The sequence below is a fragment of the Centruroides vittatus genome, unplaced genomic scaffold (assembly GCF_030686945.1).
Source record: "Centruroides vittatus isolate TY-2023 unplaced genomic scaffold, ASM3068694v2 contig_876, whole genome shotgun sequence".
In the NCBI taxonomy this organism is placed as follows: Eukaryota; Metazoa; Arthropoda; class Arachnida; order Scorpiones; family Buthidae; genus Centruroides; species Centruroides vittatus.
The window spans coordinates 1,146,570-1,162,884 of record NW_027122568.1 but is presented as its reverse complement, the minus strand read 5'-3'; the positions used below and the strand labels follow the sequence as shown (position 1 = coordinate 1,162,884).

At 28.6% G+C, this 16,315-nt stretch overlaps 1 protein-coding gene across 1 annotated transcript in view; it reads right to left on the bottom strand.

Moving 5' to 3' along the window:
- Positions 1 to 3,696: 3,696 nt before the first annotated feature.
- The window catches only part of PAPLA1 (Phosphatidic Acid Phospholipase A1), a 51,527-nt gene continuing 38,908 nt past the window's right edge, over positions 3,697 to 16,315 (bottom strand). Inside the window, exons 12-17 of the mRNA XM_067279756.1 lie at positions 12,731 to 12,866; positions 11,251 to 11,262; positions 8,712 to 8,802; positions 7,288 to 7,500; positions 7,077 to 7,218; positions 3,697 to 4,264 (exon numbers count right to left, since the gene is read on the bottom strand). Coding sequence (XP_067135857.1) covers positions 3,928 to 4,264; positions 7,077 to 7,218; positions 7,288 to 7,500; positions 8,712 to 8,802; positions 11,251 to 11,262; positions 12,731 to 12,866 — 931 coding nt within the window. The 3' untranslated portion in view covers positions 3,697 to 3,927. The remainder of the gene's footprint in view (positions 4,265 to 7,076; positions 7,219 to 7,287; positions 7,501 to 8,711; positions 8,803 to 11,250; positions 11,263 to 12,730; positions 12,867 to 16,315) is intronic.

Here is a 16,315-nt window from a genome sequence, read left to right as displayed (position 1 = left end):
GGTTACAATTCTTTGTTTTTTCCTGGATCTTTATGATTTAAAATTTTTAAATATTTTATTGTTTTTTTTAATCAATTTTGTTTATGTAATATTGTACTTAGTTAATTAGTTTATACCTAGCAAGAGGCTTCTTAATTTTCACAATACATTATGTCACTGAGAATTATTTATTCACTTTAACGAACGTTTTCAACCTGTTCTACACGTCATGTTTATTTTTTTTAAATCTATGGAACAGTGATAAGTTTTTTTCCGAATATAACAATTAACAACACATTTAAAATATAAAAATGTTTGGAATATATTGCGATATTATATTAAACTTGTAATAATCCTTTATGGTAAGAGTACCGTTGTATTACCCGCATCATGTTTGAAATAAGTATACTAAATAAATGAAGTGATAGGCCTAATACTTAATATGGGTTACCGAACGTTTATTTTATGAATTATGTAAAAAGCGGTCACTAAAGGTACGGTTTGCTATGCAGCTCGTTCGGAACGAAAATTATTTTGTTACACGGAGGACAAGAACCTAGCTTACAAGGATCTTTTGTCTAGGGCTCATGGGTAAGGGACACAGCACGATATATCCGATTTACCCACAAAAATTCTCGAGTTTCTTAGCCCACCCAGATTCGATACCCGGTCTTCAGAGCCATAGGTTGATGTCTCAACCGCTCTGGTTTCACCAAAGACTATCAGTCTATTAGTATGTCTTTTATAGAATGAAACCGTATCCTCGAACTCTCGGTTTAGATGGGGAGACATATATTTATACAATTTCACGTAGACAGCCAGGGAACCCGAAATGGAATTTCCTAAGGGAAATCTATTTTGTTTCTTCGGCACAATGAAGTGCAGTTGATTAAGATTCGTGCTGAAGAAACAAAGTAAATAAGAAGACACGGTTTCAAATTTAATCGGGGAAATCCAATAAGGGAATTTTGTTCCCTTGAGGAAACATAAGAAAATATTCTGATAACCTACATAACACTTACCGTATTTTACGTACTATAAGACGCACTTTTTTCTTCGAAAAATTGCCTCCAAAATTCAGGTGCGTCTTATAGTCCGTAAAATACGGTATATTAAATAAAGTGATTTACCCGTAATACGAATTCGTTTAAGAATGATTCTTTTCATAATAATTTGATGTGAGTTGGCAATGTCGACTTCCAAATGTTTCATTTCAGTTTTGTTTCCTTTACTGAAATACGGTGTTTGTCTTTCCCTTTTCCCTCGATTATTCTGCACTTTCTCAGCTTTTTTCTTCCGTTATTTCTTCTAAAACAAGAAAAAAAAAAATCGGTATTTTTCTTGGAAAGTGCCGGCGATACAAAAATGGAGTTTCGATTCAGACCAACAACAACGGCGTTTGTATTGTTGATTGGGTAACAATCCCGGATGAAGCTGAAATTTAATTGTCGTCGTCGATGACGTTTAGCGAATGACGTCACGTTAGTGTATAAAATTCCATAAGGTTTTCTGTCTTGCAAATTTCGTAAAATTTCGTGAAAAATTTACTCGAATATCAAAGAATTTTTAAAATTGGCTTTCGTTAAACTGAAGGAAAATCTCCAATTACATTTTGTACGAGGGAGAGAAAGAAAACTGAAATTAAAAGTTTGTGTCTTTATCGGAAACATTTGAAAAATTTAAAAGTTTACAAGTGCAATAGCTTAACTTTTGCAAATTATTAGAAAGATTACGGTAACAAAATGTTTTTGCTTGCAATTTGTATTTGTTTTGAAATATCCGGCCGAAATAAACATAAGCTACTCTATTTTTTCTTTTTTTCTGATTTTAATAGTAAAATTTACTACGTAATGTGCAGATTGTATCGAGTTATAACCCAAACATTGTTTAAACTTTTTAATAATTAACCTTATAAAGTGATGTAATCTTTTGGCCATTTCTTTCTAATTTTGGTTTTCCTACATTTCATATTTATAGGTGTAATCATGCCTAAGTATCCTGGATAGTTTGATCTGCCAGTTTATTAAATTCGTGTAATATTTTTCAAGCCTCTCTGAAAAATAATTCAAATATGAACGTCATATCCCAAAATAAATTATTCCATGTGTGGGTAGGTAGACGATGTCGTACCTCTTTTTGTCGGCGAGACCCGCCCGCTTGTCAGGAGATGGCTGGTTTACGTTTATGATCCCGAGGAGTCGGATTCTTTTTGTCAGTCGAGTGGAGGGAGGTGAGAGGGGTCGACAGTAAGGTGTAGGCGATATACGAGTAAATAACACCATTAACAATGAAACAAAGACTTATTTGAAATAACTAAACAAACGATTACAAACTCTAACACCGAGATTTCCCGATTAAGTTCTCTAGCTTTCTAATACGCGTAAGGAGGCCGAGAGAGAGTTTACATTATTGGTTGCCATACCTCGGTGTAAATTCCTCAAAGATGTACAACTCCTTTCCTTTCCGTCGTTATCACTCCCCAAGGAAAAGTTTCGTCGAGATTGGATTGCTGTTCGACTATCCGCTCAGGCTTTCCCCCTCCTGGAGGGCGATGCAGCTGTTTTTATAACTTTTTGATGCGAAAATCTGTCATGTGATCGATTGTTGTAGGAGGTAAAGGTTATTGGAGCAGGTGTGGAGGTTACAGGTGTTCCCGGGACCAAAACAAAGTGGTGAAATTGGACGTTAATTGTAAACTTCCCTTGCAAGTCCAGCTTTAGAATGTTGACAGTTTTAGAGTTGTATATTTTCCCAGCGGAGTATTTTTTCTCGCAAATTCCTTAAACAATAGGAGGGAAAATAACTAAAAATTTTGTCTATAAAAATTCCGGATTTCACACACATAATCAAACAAAATAGGTTTATAATGTCACCAGTTTTACATTCGTCACTACAGCTCTACTAATTTTCCTTTTATTTTGTGGCATTTTTTCATTTTGCTTTGTTTTTCCCTTAATCTTGCTAAAACAATCATTCAATGCATTACTGCAGATGATAAATTCGCCATATTTGTGAAGTACTTGCATTTCTGCAAAGTATTAGTTTTGTAAAACTTCTTGTCATATTCCAATATTAGCGCAATTTCCTCTCCGTGGACTATTTGAATCTTTATTTTTGTATAGAAAACTGGAGATGGTCCACTATTTTCCTTTGCATAGAAAGTTTCTGCATGTGAAAACTCAAAATGCTACAATAGGGGCGTCGGCTTCCTGTTGGAAATAAGTGTTTCAATTTACAAATTTAAAATTTTAAAAGAATTCTAGTATAAATTTTTTACATTAAGATTAAAAACAAGATGGCTGTCATTTAATATAAAGATGAATAATTAAAATAGAAAAAAAATTATTTTACTATGGTAATTAATTATTGAAACTGGTCATTAACAAAAAAATTTATTATCCATTAAAAATTTTAGAAAATATTGGGAATACAGTGACACTCGTGGCACTATCAGTCACAATAATAATAATGTACCTGCAGCAAGTAGAAATCACAATCTAGTTAGCATTCCATTCTCATTAAGTCATTTATCTTATATCATAAAAGTCTGTTACAATCATTACAATTAATATTAAATTATTAAAAATTTGGGTATCAGAAAATTAATAAATAACAATGACAATTTATTATCAATAAAACTTTGATGTAATCTTGTTGCTTTTAAAATGACTGGATAAATAGAATATATTTGATGAATGAATTTCAAAAGTAAGGAAATGAAAGAATAAAACAAATTTATTTATTGAAAAACATTATGATTGGATTTAGAACAAACAATAAAATCAAATCTTACAATACAAGAAAAATCCAAAGAACTGGACTGGGAATGTTCATTCTATCATGTGAAAAAGTTCAAATGCAAGTTTTAGGAAAACATTGCATAGAATTGATTATTGAATCTTTTGATGTTTTTGGGCATTCTTTCTGTACAAATATCTACAATTCTTCTCATTTTCGGACCAGCGGGGAAGCCTTGACGAAACCCGAGAGAGGAGGGGGACCAATCGTTTGACTCTGAGAAGGATTGACCACCGGAGAAGCGACGGTACTCTGAGGCGTGTCTAGAGAGGACTGGGTCGGCGATATCCCCACCTGGGGTAACTGTCCGGCAGAAGAGGACAGCGACAGGCCGGAAGGAGAAATGTCGGTGAACCGAGACTGAGAAGATAATGCCGGATTATACAAAGGTATGTTATGCTGCAACCGAGGACCTCTGGTGATGGGAAAGACGTTCATCAGTGCATATATTTTCTTTATGACCATCAAAACAGTATCTTCAGATTCCCTGAAAGGGAAAAAATTAATTCCAATTACATAAATCTTTAAATAATTCAATAATAGAGAGGAAAAGCTTGAAACTGATAAAATACGATTTTAAAATCAACACTAAAATTGATGAAAAATTGTGAATTCGGAATATATTGTATTAAGTCCCAAAACTGTTAGTAGTAATAATGAATAAAGAGTTTGATTTTCAATTTAGGTAATGATGAGAATGTGAATATCCAATTAAACAATCTTGAAACTATGGCAAATAAATGTTTAATCAAATTAAACAAAAACAACAATACATGATCTTAATGTATAATTACATACATTTGTTCATTTTTCAGATGAGGTTATATACTCCTTTGATAAAATCTGAATAATGCCCTTTAAATTGTCATATATGAACTCTATTTTTATCAGAATCTATGATGGAATACAAATCCACATTTTTTAAAACAGATCTAAAGATTCATTTTTTTCCCTTTTCCTATTTCTATGTAATCCACAATAAAAACAAAATAAATGGTCATTCACTAAAATGACTATATTTTAAATCCTATCATGGATTCAACTGGGAATATGATTACTACTACAGCCAGCTATTAGATGTGTTGTTTTCATGCCTAGTCTATCATACTTAACAATTGCAATTATATATACAGCAAAATAAATAATAAATTAACAAAATGTGGGTAACATTTGTATTTACAGAAGAATTAAATTGCACTCACATTATTCTTAAACAAAATACAGAATACATTTTGCTTAATGTTTAATTTTTTCCATCATCACAATTTCCTATAGATAATTTACACCAGCAATACTCCTACTAAAAATTATAGAACAGAAATAAAGTTATTCATAACCTGTACCTTTGAAAACATAGCATTTTACTGGTATGCAATTTAAGCAGGTTCAATCAAAAAAAAAAAAAAAAACTGTTTCTTTCATTTTAGTTAGATTATCAGTGTAGTGTAAATAAATATATATTAATGTTGCAATAAATAATATATTTGGCCTCAGGCCAAATAATCGGCCAAACTATTCGGCTTGATTAACACAGGTATGAAAATTGGCACACAAACCACATTATGGCAAGGATTGCACACCCTGCTCTCTATTGGCCTGCTGTCACTACGCTTCACAAATCGCATTAATTCTTCACAGTTGTAGTGGACAGACAAGATCCTCATGGCAGTATGTGATGTGATGATAACAATGAAATGACCTACACGTGTAAATAACGGAAAAAGAACAGAGAAGGACTGAAGAGAAAATGTGAAAATAAATATGAAATTGAATTGATAACATAATCGAACAAGTCAAGGCAGCTTATTGGCACAAAATTTGTGGCCATCAATGCCAAATAATTGTTCTCGTAGACTTTGGAAAGCTAAATGCTTGTAATGAAAGTCACTTAGTGTGCATGGGCGAAAGCTTGGGGGTGTTCAGGCTACCAAGCTGTCTCAAATCTGTGAAATCATAACTGTGACTTACCCTTTTTGCCCCTTTAGAGTTGAATTTTGTAAAATCTTTTCTTAGCTTGCCTAAACTTTACAAAAGGAACACCTTCAAATTTTTAAGTTTCTAGCACCAGTAGTTTTGGCTCTGCATTAATTATCCTATCAGGACTTGTTCTTTTATATACGAATATATAACATAGATGATTAAATTACATAATAAGTAGGTAGTTTTCATTTGATTTGTTATCTTTTTTTGATCTCTTAAAAAAAAATAACTTAGTTATATTACTTTTTGTTTGATCTTTTAGATAAATAAGCAAAAAATTGTGCTTTCTCAAACTTGAAATGTAATGTTCAGCAATTAATAAAAGTTACCAAAATGATTAATTTACTGTGTTTTTGTTATTTCTTACTCCTGTTTTTAGGTATTCGATATTCGGCCAAGTAGTAACCGAATATTCATTGCATAACTAATATATATGAGAGATATATATGTGAGATATACCACAATGCTATTTAAGTGTTTAAAACAGTTGCCAAATGAAAAAAATCTTTGAAATAAAAACTGAAACAAAAATTATTTTATCAAATAATAAAATATCAACCTTATTAAAATGTTTTCTATTAATAATTAATTTTTTAGTCTTTAATATTCAATAATGTGAGTTGAGAATCAATGATTTATCACTGTCTCTTAGAATTAACATACAACAAAATCAACAGCCTGCTTCTAAATTGTTCTGAGTCTCATTACATATAGAATTACCAACTTTAAATATATAAGTTCAGTTAAGGTATGGATTGACACACAAAATGAATGGAAAAGAACTAAAGATAAGGCATACTTATCTATGTATGCTTTGGGAAAAAATTGTAATGGAAAATGAACAAGTTTGCAGCATGCAAAGAATTTTTCATATTTTTAAAGATGCTGTTGATTGAAGTTTTGTTGAGTTAGTTATCTTTGATTTTAATTTGTAATTACTCACATCATAACCCACACTTACTTTCAAATTTTCTATGAAATATTGATAATTCACTGGTTATATGCAGAAAATTATTGTCTATTTTTATTGTTTTATGTCAATGGATTTGTTTTCATTAATCTCTAAACAACCCTGTTCCATTATAAATGAACTATCATGGTAAAGAACTATTAAATACTTAACTGTAATAGAAAAATATGCTTTTTCATTATACTGGAGTATTCTGATTCTTTTTAAGTAAACAATTTATAATGTGTGCTTAAAACAAAATAATATAAGTATTAACAACTACAAATTAATTTTTACATTATATTATTCTCAAAATCAACAAATTATTAAATCTTAAATTATGTTTAAAATGAACACATTATTTACTTACCAATAGCAAGCATGACTCCCTAAAGCAAATAAATATTCATTCAAGCTTTCAATTGGTTTTTCTTGAAGTACATAATCTATTCTTTTTCCAGCATTCAATTGTCCAATTTGAACATCATCATCCACATTGAAATCAGTTGATACTAAAAGAAAATACAAATTTACATATTTTTATTTCAAAGGAGAAGAAATGCACATTTTTTAGATCTTACCTGTACTTTCACTGTCATCAAATTCCTGAGGATTACTTTGCATATCTAATCCAACTGTGCTTTCTTGTGAGCCTGTTATCGACGGATCCTCTGGTTGATACCCAAATCTGTGAGCCCGTGCAAATTCATTTATTGAATTCCAAGTATTCCAGAGAGGATCGAGTAACTTCTGTTTCAAATCGGCACCCATTCGTGATAAACTCTCTCTAATTTCTATACAAAAATTTTTTTTATTATGTTTATTCAGAAATAATGTCTGTTATTTAAAATTCTGAAATCATTTTAACAATTAACATATTAACCTTCATTCTTTTCAAACCAATAATATATATTATTAAAACTTTAAACTAAATTCAAGGCTGCTTGCAAAAAAACTGCTTTATTACATTTGTTTTATTGCACTTTTTTTATTCATTTTACTGTCTTTTGCTTCATTGTTGTATGGGAGTGGCAACCATTGTCTGAACAACAACACCAGTAATATTGTAAAAAATAAAGAATAAAAATATATGACTTGATTCATCTAATCTTAAAACTAAAACAGCAGTTTAATTTAATAAAATGCTATATTTTAAAAATTAAATTTTAGAAATTAATATGGATTAAAAAATTTTTTTTTCTGTTTTTCTTTATTTAAACAATTTTTATATATCCATCACAAGATAAAGTAATAATTGTTTTAAAATATTCATACAAGAGTTGAATTTTGTAAATAAATCATCAGTACTTTAATTTTTCAAGCACAGTCAAATTCTTATTGGGCTTCATTAAGTCTAATTATTAAGCAATACAAGTGGGTAGGTGGGTGGGTTAAGCCACAATCTCAAATTAAATTTAATAATTAGAAATTTAATTTAGGATATTTGAGAAGAAAAGATTGGGCCCAAATAAGATTGAAACTTGTAACGCCTATTTACTATGCCAGGTAGCCTATCCAATCTTCTATTGTAGTTATGCATTCCTGTCTAATCTTAGCTTCCAAACCAATTAATTTTGATATAACCATATTGGTTACTCATGGCACCAACATACAAAGGTGAAAGTATAATATATACAAATCTGAAAACTAATTGTATTTAGTTTTCAGGTTTGTATATATGTGCAGTTGGGGACAAAGATCAATAAAGAAATTCTGGCCGAAGTTTTCAACACAAAAACATGTATGTCGGATGTTCAGCGCCGCTTTCCTGTAAGCCTAGAAGTTTGACAATGGCATTTGGACTGTCAAGCATGATTCCACTGACTTTCCAAATGCCATTGTCAAACTTCTAGGCTTACAGGAAAGGGGCATTGAATGTCTGATGTACACGTTTTCACGTTGAAAAGTTCGGCCACAAACTCTCTATTCTCCTATTTCACATGAGAACTGCTGAGAAGTGTTAATTAATAGATTTTTTTACCTAAGTATTTTTATTATTATTTACCTAAATGCATTCGTTTTCTTCCTTTATGATGTGGTACTAATACAGGTTTTAGATTAAAGGATGGGTCAATCAAAGGTTCAATTCTATATGCCTATAAAATCAATATTCAGAATATTAACATTCTCTCAAATAATTTATGTCTACTTTAAATTTTGTACATTATTTTATTAATTGTATAAATAAAATTTTATTTATACAAGTAAATATAAAGTATGAAATTGTATAGTTACATTATTCTTATAATAATTAGTTAATTAAAATAATTATTATAAGAATAATTTAACTATACAATTTCATACTTTATATTTACTCTGAACAACATTAGAATACATTAACAATTTATATAATATATTTTATAATTAAAAATCTGTAATAATCAATTCTGTATTTTATAAAAACTGAAAATTAAATAGTAGTCTGAAATACAATTAAAGCAAAGTACAATGTTTAAGTGAACAATTCAGTCAGTAAAACAACTGACATAATATGTTATTATTAATGAACATTTTACCATTTTTAATTGTATTAAAATATTCAATAATATTTTGATGCACTCAATTTGATTTTCATTCAAAAAATTAAACAGAATATTTGAAAATCTTTTTTGAGATAAAAACATTAAAGATAAGATGCATTCTTTCTAATAGATGTATGTTTTCAACTGCTTGCAGAATTAGTTTTTAAGTTTTGTAGATGAGATTGTTCTAAAATGCCATTGATCTCTGACAGCAAACATTCCAGGATGTTAGACAATGATATACTTCAGAAAAGTTTTAGATTATTCAGCTAAAATAATTCATTAAACAACTTTCAGCTTTGGAAAAAGGAAAATTGTTCTTGTATAAGATAATCATTACTGTTGAATAAAGCCATACATAAAGTTTTTGGCAACATGAAGATTACAAAACTAAAGTAACTTATTTCTCTGATGTATCTCAAATTATTTCTTGTTCCTCAAAATTGCATTCTTTTTAACACCAATTTGAGGTTAAGACTTAAATATTAAACTAATAATTTTTAATCAACCAATATTGTTACTTAGTTTTTATTTAATTATTATTATTATTTACTTTAATAAGTTTTTATTTATTTTTGAAATTAATGTAATCAAAAAAAAATCTAAGTATTCTTACATACACATGTACATACACTACATATTATAAAAATATAGTAATGACTAAAACTGACTTTTTCACATATGTTTTTCTTATCTCTAATATTATAAATGAAGCGATGTAATAGGCAAAAGTCTTTGTTAAGTAAATCTTCAAATGTTTATTACAATTTCTAAAACTTTTCAAAAATAAAACAAATTAAAATTGTAAAATCAGATGTTTTTCACTGCTTTTTTACATTTTTCTTCATTTATTACTTAAAAAAATGTAAATTTATTAAATTTAATTAATCTACAGGTATCCCCTGTATAACATGGTACTTAGATTCTGAAAAAGTGCTCTATTATGCAAATCCATGCTATACAAAACAAAGGACTAATACAAAACATGATGTTAGGTTCCAAAAGTTAACAAAAGTATAATATATTTTTTTTATTAGTAAGAGAAATATGCTTATCAAAGCAATCAATAACTAACTAACAATTACAGTTAAAAGTACCGTATTACATGTTAATATTATTTTTAGTTAAACAATGGCATTTTCATTTTGCAGAGTATTGTCATCTTCCAAGCTTTTTGTTGATCTTGATCAGAAATATCAGCAATGTCTTCATTTTTTAAAAATTTTTTTATGTATAACGAATTGAAAATTTGTTCTAGTGGGTCGTACTTGTTCAATCAAGGACCTAGTGAATTTTTCCAAGTTTGAAACAGTTTGAATACCAAGATACTTCTTTAATAATTTGTAAAAATGACAAATGAAATACTTTCTTACATTTTAAAAATGTTTAAATAAACTTTACTAAATACGAAGATTAATCTATAAAAACAAAATACAATGACAGTCTTAAAGGCTAAAGTCTGAAAGCTACGATAATAATACCTGGTTGATAGGAAAGCTAGGACAATAATGAAAACTGATAGTACAATGTTTTTATTCTAAATAAACCTGATGGAAAGCACAAAAAATTAAAAATTTCAATATTCTAAAATCTGTGGGTAAATTTGAGACAATATGCTTACTAAAAGAAAAAAATTATCAAATAACAGAATTTGTATTTAAAAATTGTGAAAATTTGTATGGAGAATTTTTCAAAATCTTGAAATATGTTAGAGCAAAAGCATGTTGTAAAAGTGCCATGTTGTACAAGTAGATAACTGTAGTTTGTTAAAAATCCAAAAAAATATTATGTTACAGAAAAAAGAATAATTGTGTATTTAAAAACAAAAACAGCCAGTTGATGTACAATTTTATATTAGATGACAGATGTCTTAAAGCAGATATATTTTGTATTAGGGGAAAAACCCCACAAATGAATTTTATCTGTAAAGTTTATATATTTAATAATTTAAAAAATTATTAAAATAATAGTAAACTAAAATTTTCTTTAAAAAATTCTTTTAAATAAAAGCAAAAAACTTACCACTGGATCAAACTGAATTCAGGAAAATTGTCAAATATACATGAAAAAAAAAAACCAAACAGTTTTTATTAATAAACACAACTCTAGTTAAAATTATTTTAATAATTGTTGAGAACTTATCATTTTAAATTTTAAGTATCATTTTACTATGATTAAATTACAAAAATATATGAGACAAAAAACATTTGTTAACAATATTATAACAAGAAATAAATCAGTAATACTTATTTTATAATATTGTTAGTAAATAACTAAAAACTTACAATTATCATTAATAATTTTTCCATTCTATAATTAAATAAGTTTTAATCCTTTAAATTTATTAAAAACACTAAATTTCTTGTGTAAAGACTAAATGAAATAAAAACAACCTTGATCTTTGGATTACAAAGGATATTAGAAACTTAACTACCACAAATTAATTGTCAATTTTAATTATTCAAAATATAGTAGTATGAAAATCACATGATGATATTTAATGTGAAAACATGAATAAAATATTAGAAATGGTTAAAAATTCTGTAGATGTTTGAAATACAAAAATAATATTCAAATAAAAAAATTTTTGTTTGTTTTAGAAAGGCAATTTTTTGGATATGTTTGATTATTGAGTACTTTTTTCTTACATAACAAATGGCTAACTTTTTGTAAATTTTACTATGAATTAAAACTCAATATTTATTAAAATTATAAATATCTCATATTTTTATATAACAAGCAAACATGTTATAAATTTCAACAAAGATTTGAATAACTCTTGTAATACAATCAGATTGTTGTTATATTTCAGTTCTAAGAAATCAATAAACATTTACCAAATTATTTTATTTTAGAATTTTATAGCTATAATTTTTACCCTACACTTTTATCAATACTTACCCATCTGTTAAATATACATAACATGGGAAAGTGTTTGAATCATGTCAAATTTGACACTTATTTTGCAAATCTCCAAATTTTGACCTCTGGAACCCAAAACAGTAAAAAAATTTCCATATTTGTGTGTTCATTTGTGCATGTGTATTTCTCTATTTTGTTTAATATCTCAGAATAAAACAAAGATTAAGAAACAAAATTTGGCACGGTAACTTGATTATAAAGAACATTTATGCTAATAAATCTTGGTGATTAAAATTCAAGGGGATAGACACAGGAGATCATGTCTCATATCTCAGGTAAAAATCATACTTAAAATTTTAATCATTATTGTAATTTACAATATTTTTAAAACTTGTCTCTATCCTCACAATTGTCTTTTGTCTTTTTATTATAATTAATAATACAAAAGTTATTTTTTAAATAAAATCTAATAACAGATGGTAGGAACACAATTTTAAACTTTTGCTAGTGTGTTTCATAAACAAATATTTTTCACCAGGAAAATTATGCAATTCATTGCTGGATTTTTTTTATGATGATGGAATGCTTATTTAATTATGAGATAACAACAAACACATTAAAAGAAGAAAGAAAAACTTACAGGATGAAATATATTATAAAAAAAGGGACATGTTGGCAATCTGTAATCTTCTCCTATCTTTTCAAGTCCTCGGACAGTTAAAAACATAGATATTGGTGATCCCAGTGCAAAAAAAATTGATGGTTCAAACTTTAGTCTGAAATTTCAATATATTTCAAATTTTTTAAAAATTATTTTAATACACTTAGATTTATGGATTATAAAAATCATAGACTTGATTTAATCAATGAATAAATTATAATTTTCTATAAAATTAACATTAATAATGCAAGAAAATAATTATTTCAAACTTACATATAAAATGATTGTCTCTCTATTCTAACATTAGCAAGTTTGCACATTGATATTTTTCCTTTATGCTTACACATTTATAAATAGTATATCAGCACAAATGGTGTTTGTGCAAAAACTCAATACTTATAAATGTCAAACCTTGGGCTTTGAATGCATTGCTTCTTGAACAATTTGGTTCACAAACAAAATTTTGAACTCATTTGCTCCAGTTGTTGTATGATAACTTGGTTGCGGAACAAGCTACTTGGCAAGAGCCGACCACAGATAAGATTTAACATAAGTCGTCTGGGAGTTCCAAACTTCTTATGTTAAAGAAAGTCGACGGCCTGACCAATCAACAACTGTACTACCAATTCAGAAGTTAGTGGGGCTGAAATTGCCTTTTGTCACCATACAAATCATCAATAACACATTGCTGCTTAATAGTTTTATTAATTAATGGCCATCAACATTTGTTGTGGTGATACTAGATTTATTATATACAGAATAGGAAATCAACGTTTATTGGTTTATATTATCTGGGGAAACTTTAAACCCCCAGATAACATAAACCAATAAATGTTGATGGCCATTAATAAAACTAGCAGACAACAACCAGACATGTAGAAATATAAGAAACAGTTGCTATTTAAATTAGATTTCAGTGAGCATGAGGGTAAGATACTACTTCTGGTTTTTGGTATGCATCACAATTCAATTTAAATCAAAATTAATAAATAAAAGCTGCATTAATTGATATTCACATAATATAAACAGCATCCAAGAATTAGTGTTTAAATATGCTTAAGTTTAATTAAATAAAAAAAATTTATTTCTATAATATTATATATTATATAATTAATATTTATTAATACTAGGTAGCCAGTTAATTAAAACTCTGGTCTTTACACTGAAACTGAAATTAAAACTAAAGTCAAAATTAATTAAAATTAAGATTAAAATCAAATCATATTTCAGAAAGTGTGGATAAAGTACTTGTCCAGCTTGATTGATTTCATTATATTTCATCTGGGTATCTATTTATAGCACTTCTTCATAAAGTGTTAGTTTCAGTTTCAGTTGGTGGTGATTAGGGTTTCTCATTTCCCTGTCTTTTGCTTGTCCCCGGATTCCGGAATAAAAGTGAACTGTTTCCTGGGATCCCAGGAAATCCCGGGACAAAATTAATTATTTTTAACATTAATAAATTATCATGAAATTAAATGATATAATTATTTTTCGTCTTTTAAAGTAATTTAAGACGCTCCGCAACCTCCAGAATCATATTAATAACGCTGTTAAGATATATATTAAAAATTTCCTTTGAACTACTAGAAATTTTCACAAATAGAAAAAATTTATTACAGTTTGCTGGAAACTGCATACAACAACAACAACAACAACAAAATGCTTTGAATTGAGTTTTAAAAAAATGAACTCAGATCAAACTTCTAACTTAGAAGGCAATTTTCATTTTTTAAATAAAATATAATACAAAATATTGTAAATTTTTATAAGATTTTGAAAAGCAAAGATGGTCAATACTCCGATCACTCAATCTAATTCTTATTTTAGTAATGAAAAGTCTTGCTACCGAGAATGCCTTTTCCGATTCAATTGATGTGATTGGAATCGTGTTTAATGCATTTAAGAGAAGACAAATATTATGTGTTTTTCACCTGTATCCTGAAAGATTTCTAGTTCATTTTTGAGATTGTAGTACTTCTTTTGTTCTCTAGTATTCTTGATTTGTCTACCTCGACTGCTTTAATTGAAACATCATACTTGCAAACTTTGTTCGTATCCTGGTCCAATTTGCACAACTTGGCGTTACACAGTTATTGAAGCTACTGGGCATGGTTAAAAATTAAGACAGAATAAGCACAATTATTACAGATATTACAGGTAAAGAATTTTGAGAGTCCTGCCACAAATAAGCAACGTATTGATTATTGACCCTTTGTGACCCCAACGTGTTGTGAAGTGCCATAATGAGTAAAAATTAAAAAAAAAAAAAAACCTAATAAGTAGGTTTAAAATTAATAAATACAAATGTATTCTGACAGTTTATGAGTTAATTATACTTTCTATTTGCAAAATTTCCCCAACCTTAAAACAAAATAAGAAAAAAGTGAATTTTTAAGAAATTTGCGGGATTTCCCGAGATAAGAAAAATTTCCTGGGTTAAAAAAACAACCGGGATCCCGTGATCTCGTTTGAGAAACCCTAGTGGTGATGGATTATTTTGCTATCTAGATAATATTATATTATATATAATACTACATTGCACTTGTAGTCATTTAGTCATGTTAATGCAGCAAATACAGCAAAATGGATTAATCTGTTCCTGACCCCCAAAACAAAGCTTTTCTTTTATTTTTTATCTTTTTAGAAAAAAGGGCTTTTTGGAGGACAGGAATGAATTAATCCATTTTATATTGTTTCTTACAAGAAAATTTGTTTCAATTTTAGAACAAATTGGTTTTCAAAGAACATTTAGGAATGAATTAAGTTCAAAAACCAAGGTTTGACTGTGTTACATTATGAAAAAAGGCAGTTGAGAGATGATGGTTATAACTTCAAAAAAGAAACGAAACAAAAAAAAAAAAAAATTGTGACTAAAATATTGTAATGATCAAATAAGAAACATTATAAGAAAAGTTATAAACCTTGGAAATTTGATCTGGAAGAATGGAAAATTATTCTGTATATAAATCTGTGCAGAGATGATAAGAAACAGGAAGGCTTATATCAAACCATTAGCTTTAACTTCTGGAACATTTTTGATATTAATGTGAGAAGCTGGAGACAGAACAAGAGCCTTTCTTTTAGTTAGAAAATTTCTCTAAAGTTTATTTAATAATTCACACAATTAAACTGTTTTTATGTGTGAGAAATGGATACAAAGGAAAATAAAACTTCCGTCCAGTTGAGCTATTTCCCATGGCAAGATCTTATCTTGCCAGATGATGATACATCTGCAAGTACATCTCACCAGCTGATGAGACAGCTGCCCTTAAGATGCAGCTTTTACATCTCATCACATAAGAAAGACTTACCCCCAATTGGAGGGGAGTCAGAGATAAAAAAGGCAGAAATCCCAGGCTCAAGGAAGACTCTCTCCTCAAAACTCATGGGCCAAGCTTTAGTCCATCGACTCTTCCATCTCTCATCTGTCTCTCCTCTGAAAGCAACCTCCTAGAAAGATCCTTGATCATTGTCCCAATGTTTGAACAGACTGGATCCGAAAACATCTGACTGTCTACAAGAGGTATTAAGTACTCAATATTGTAAACTCTCTCTATCAGTCCC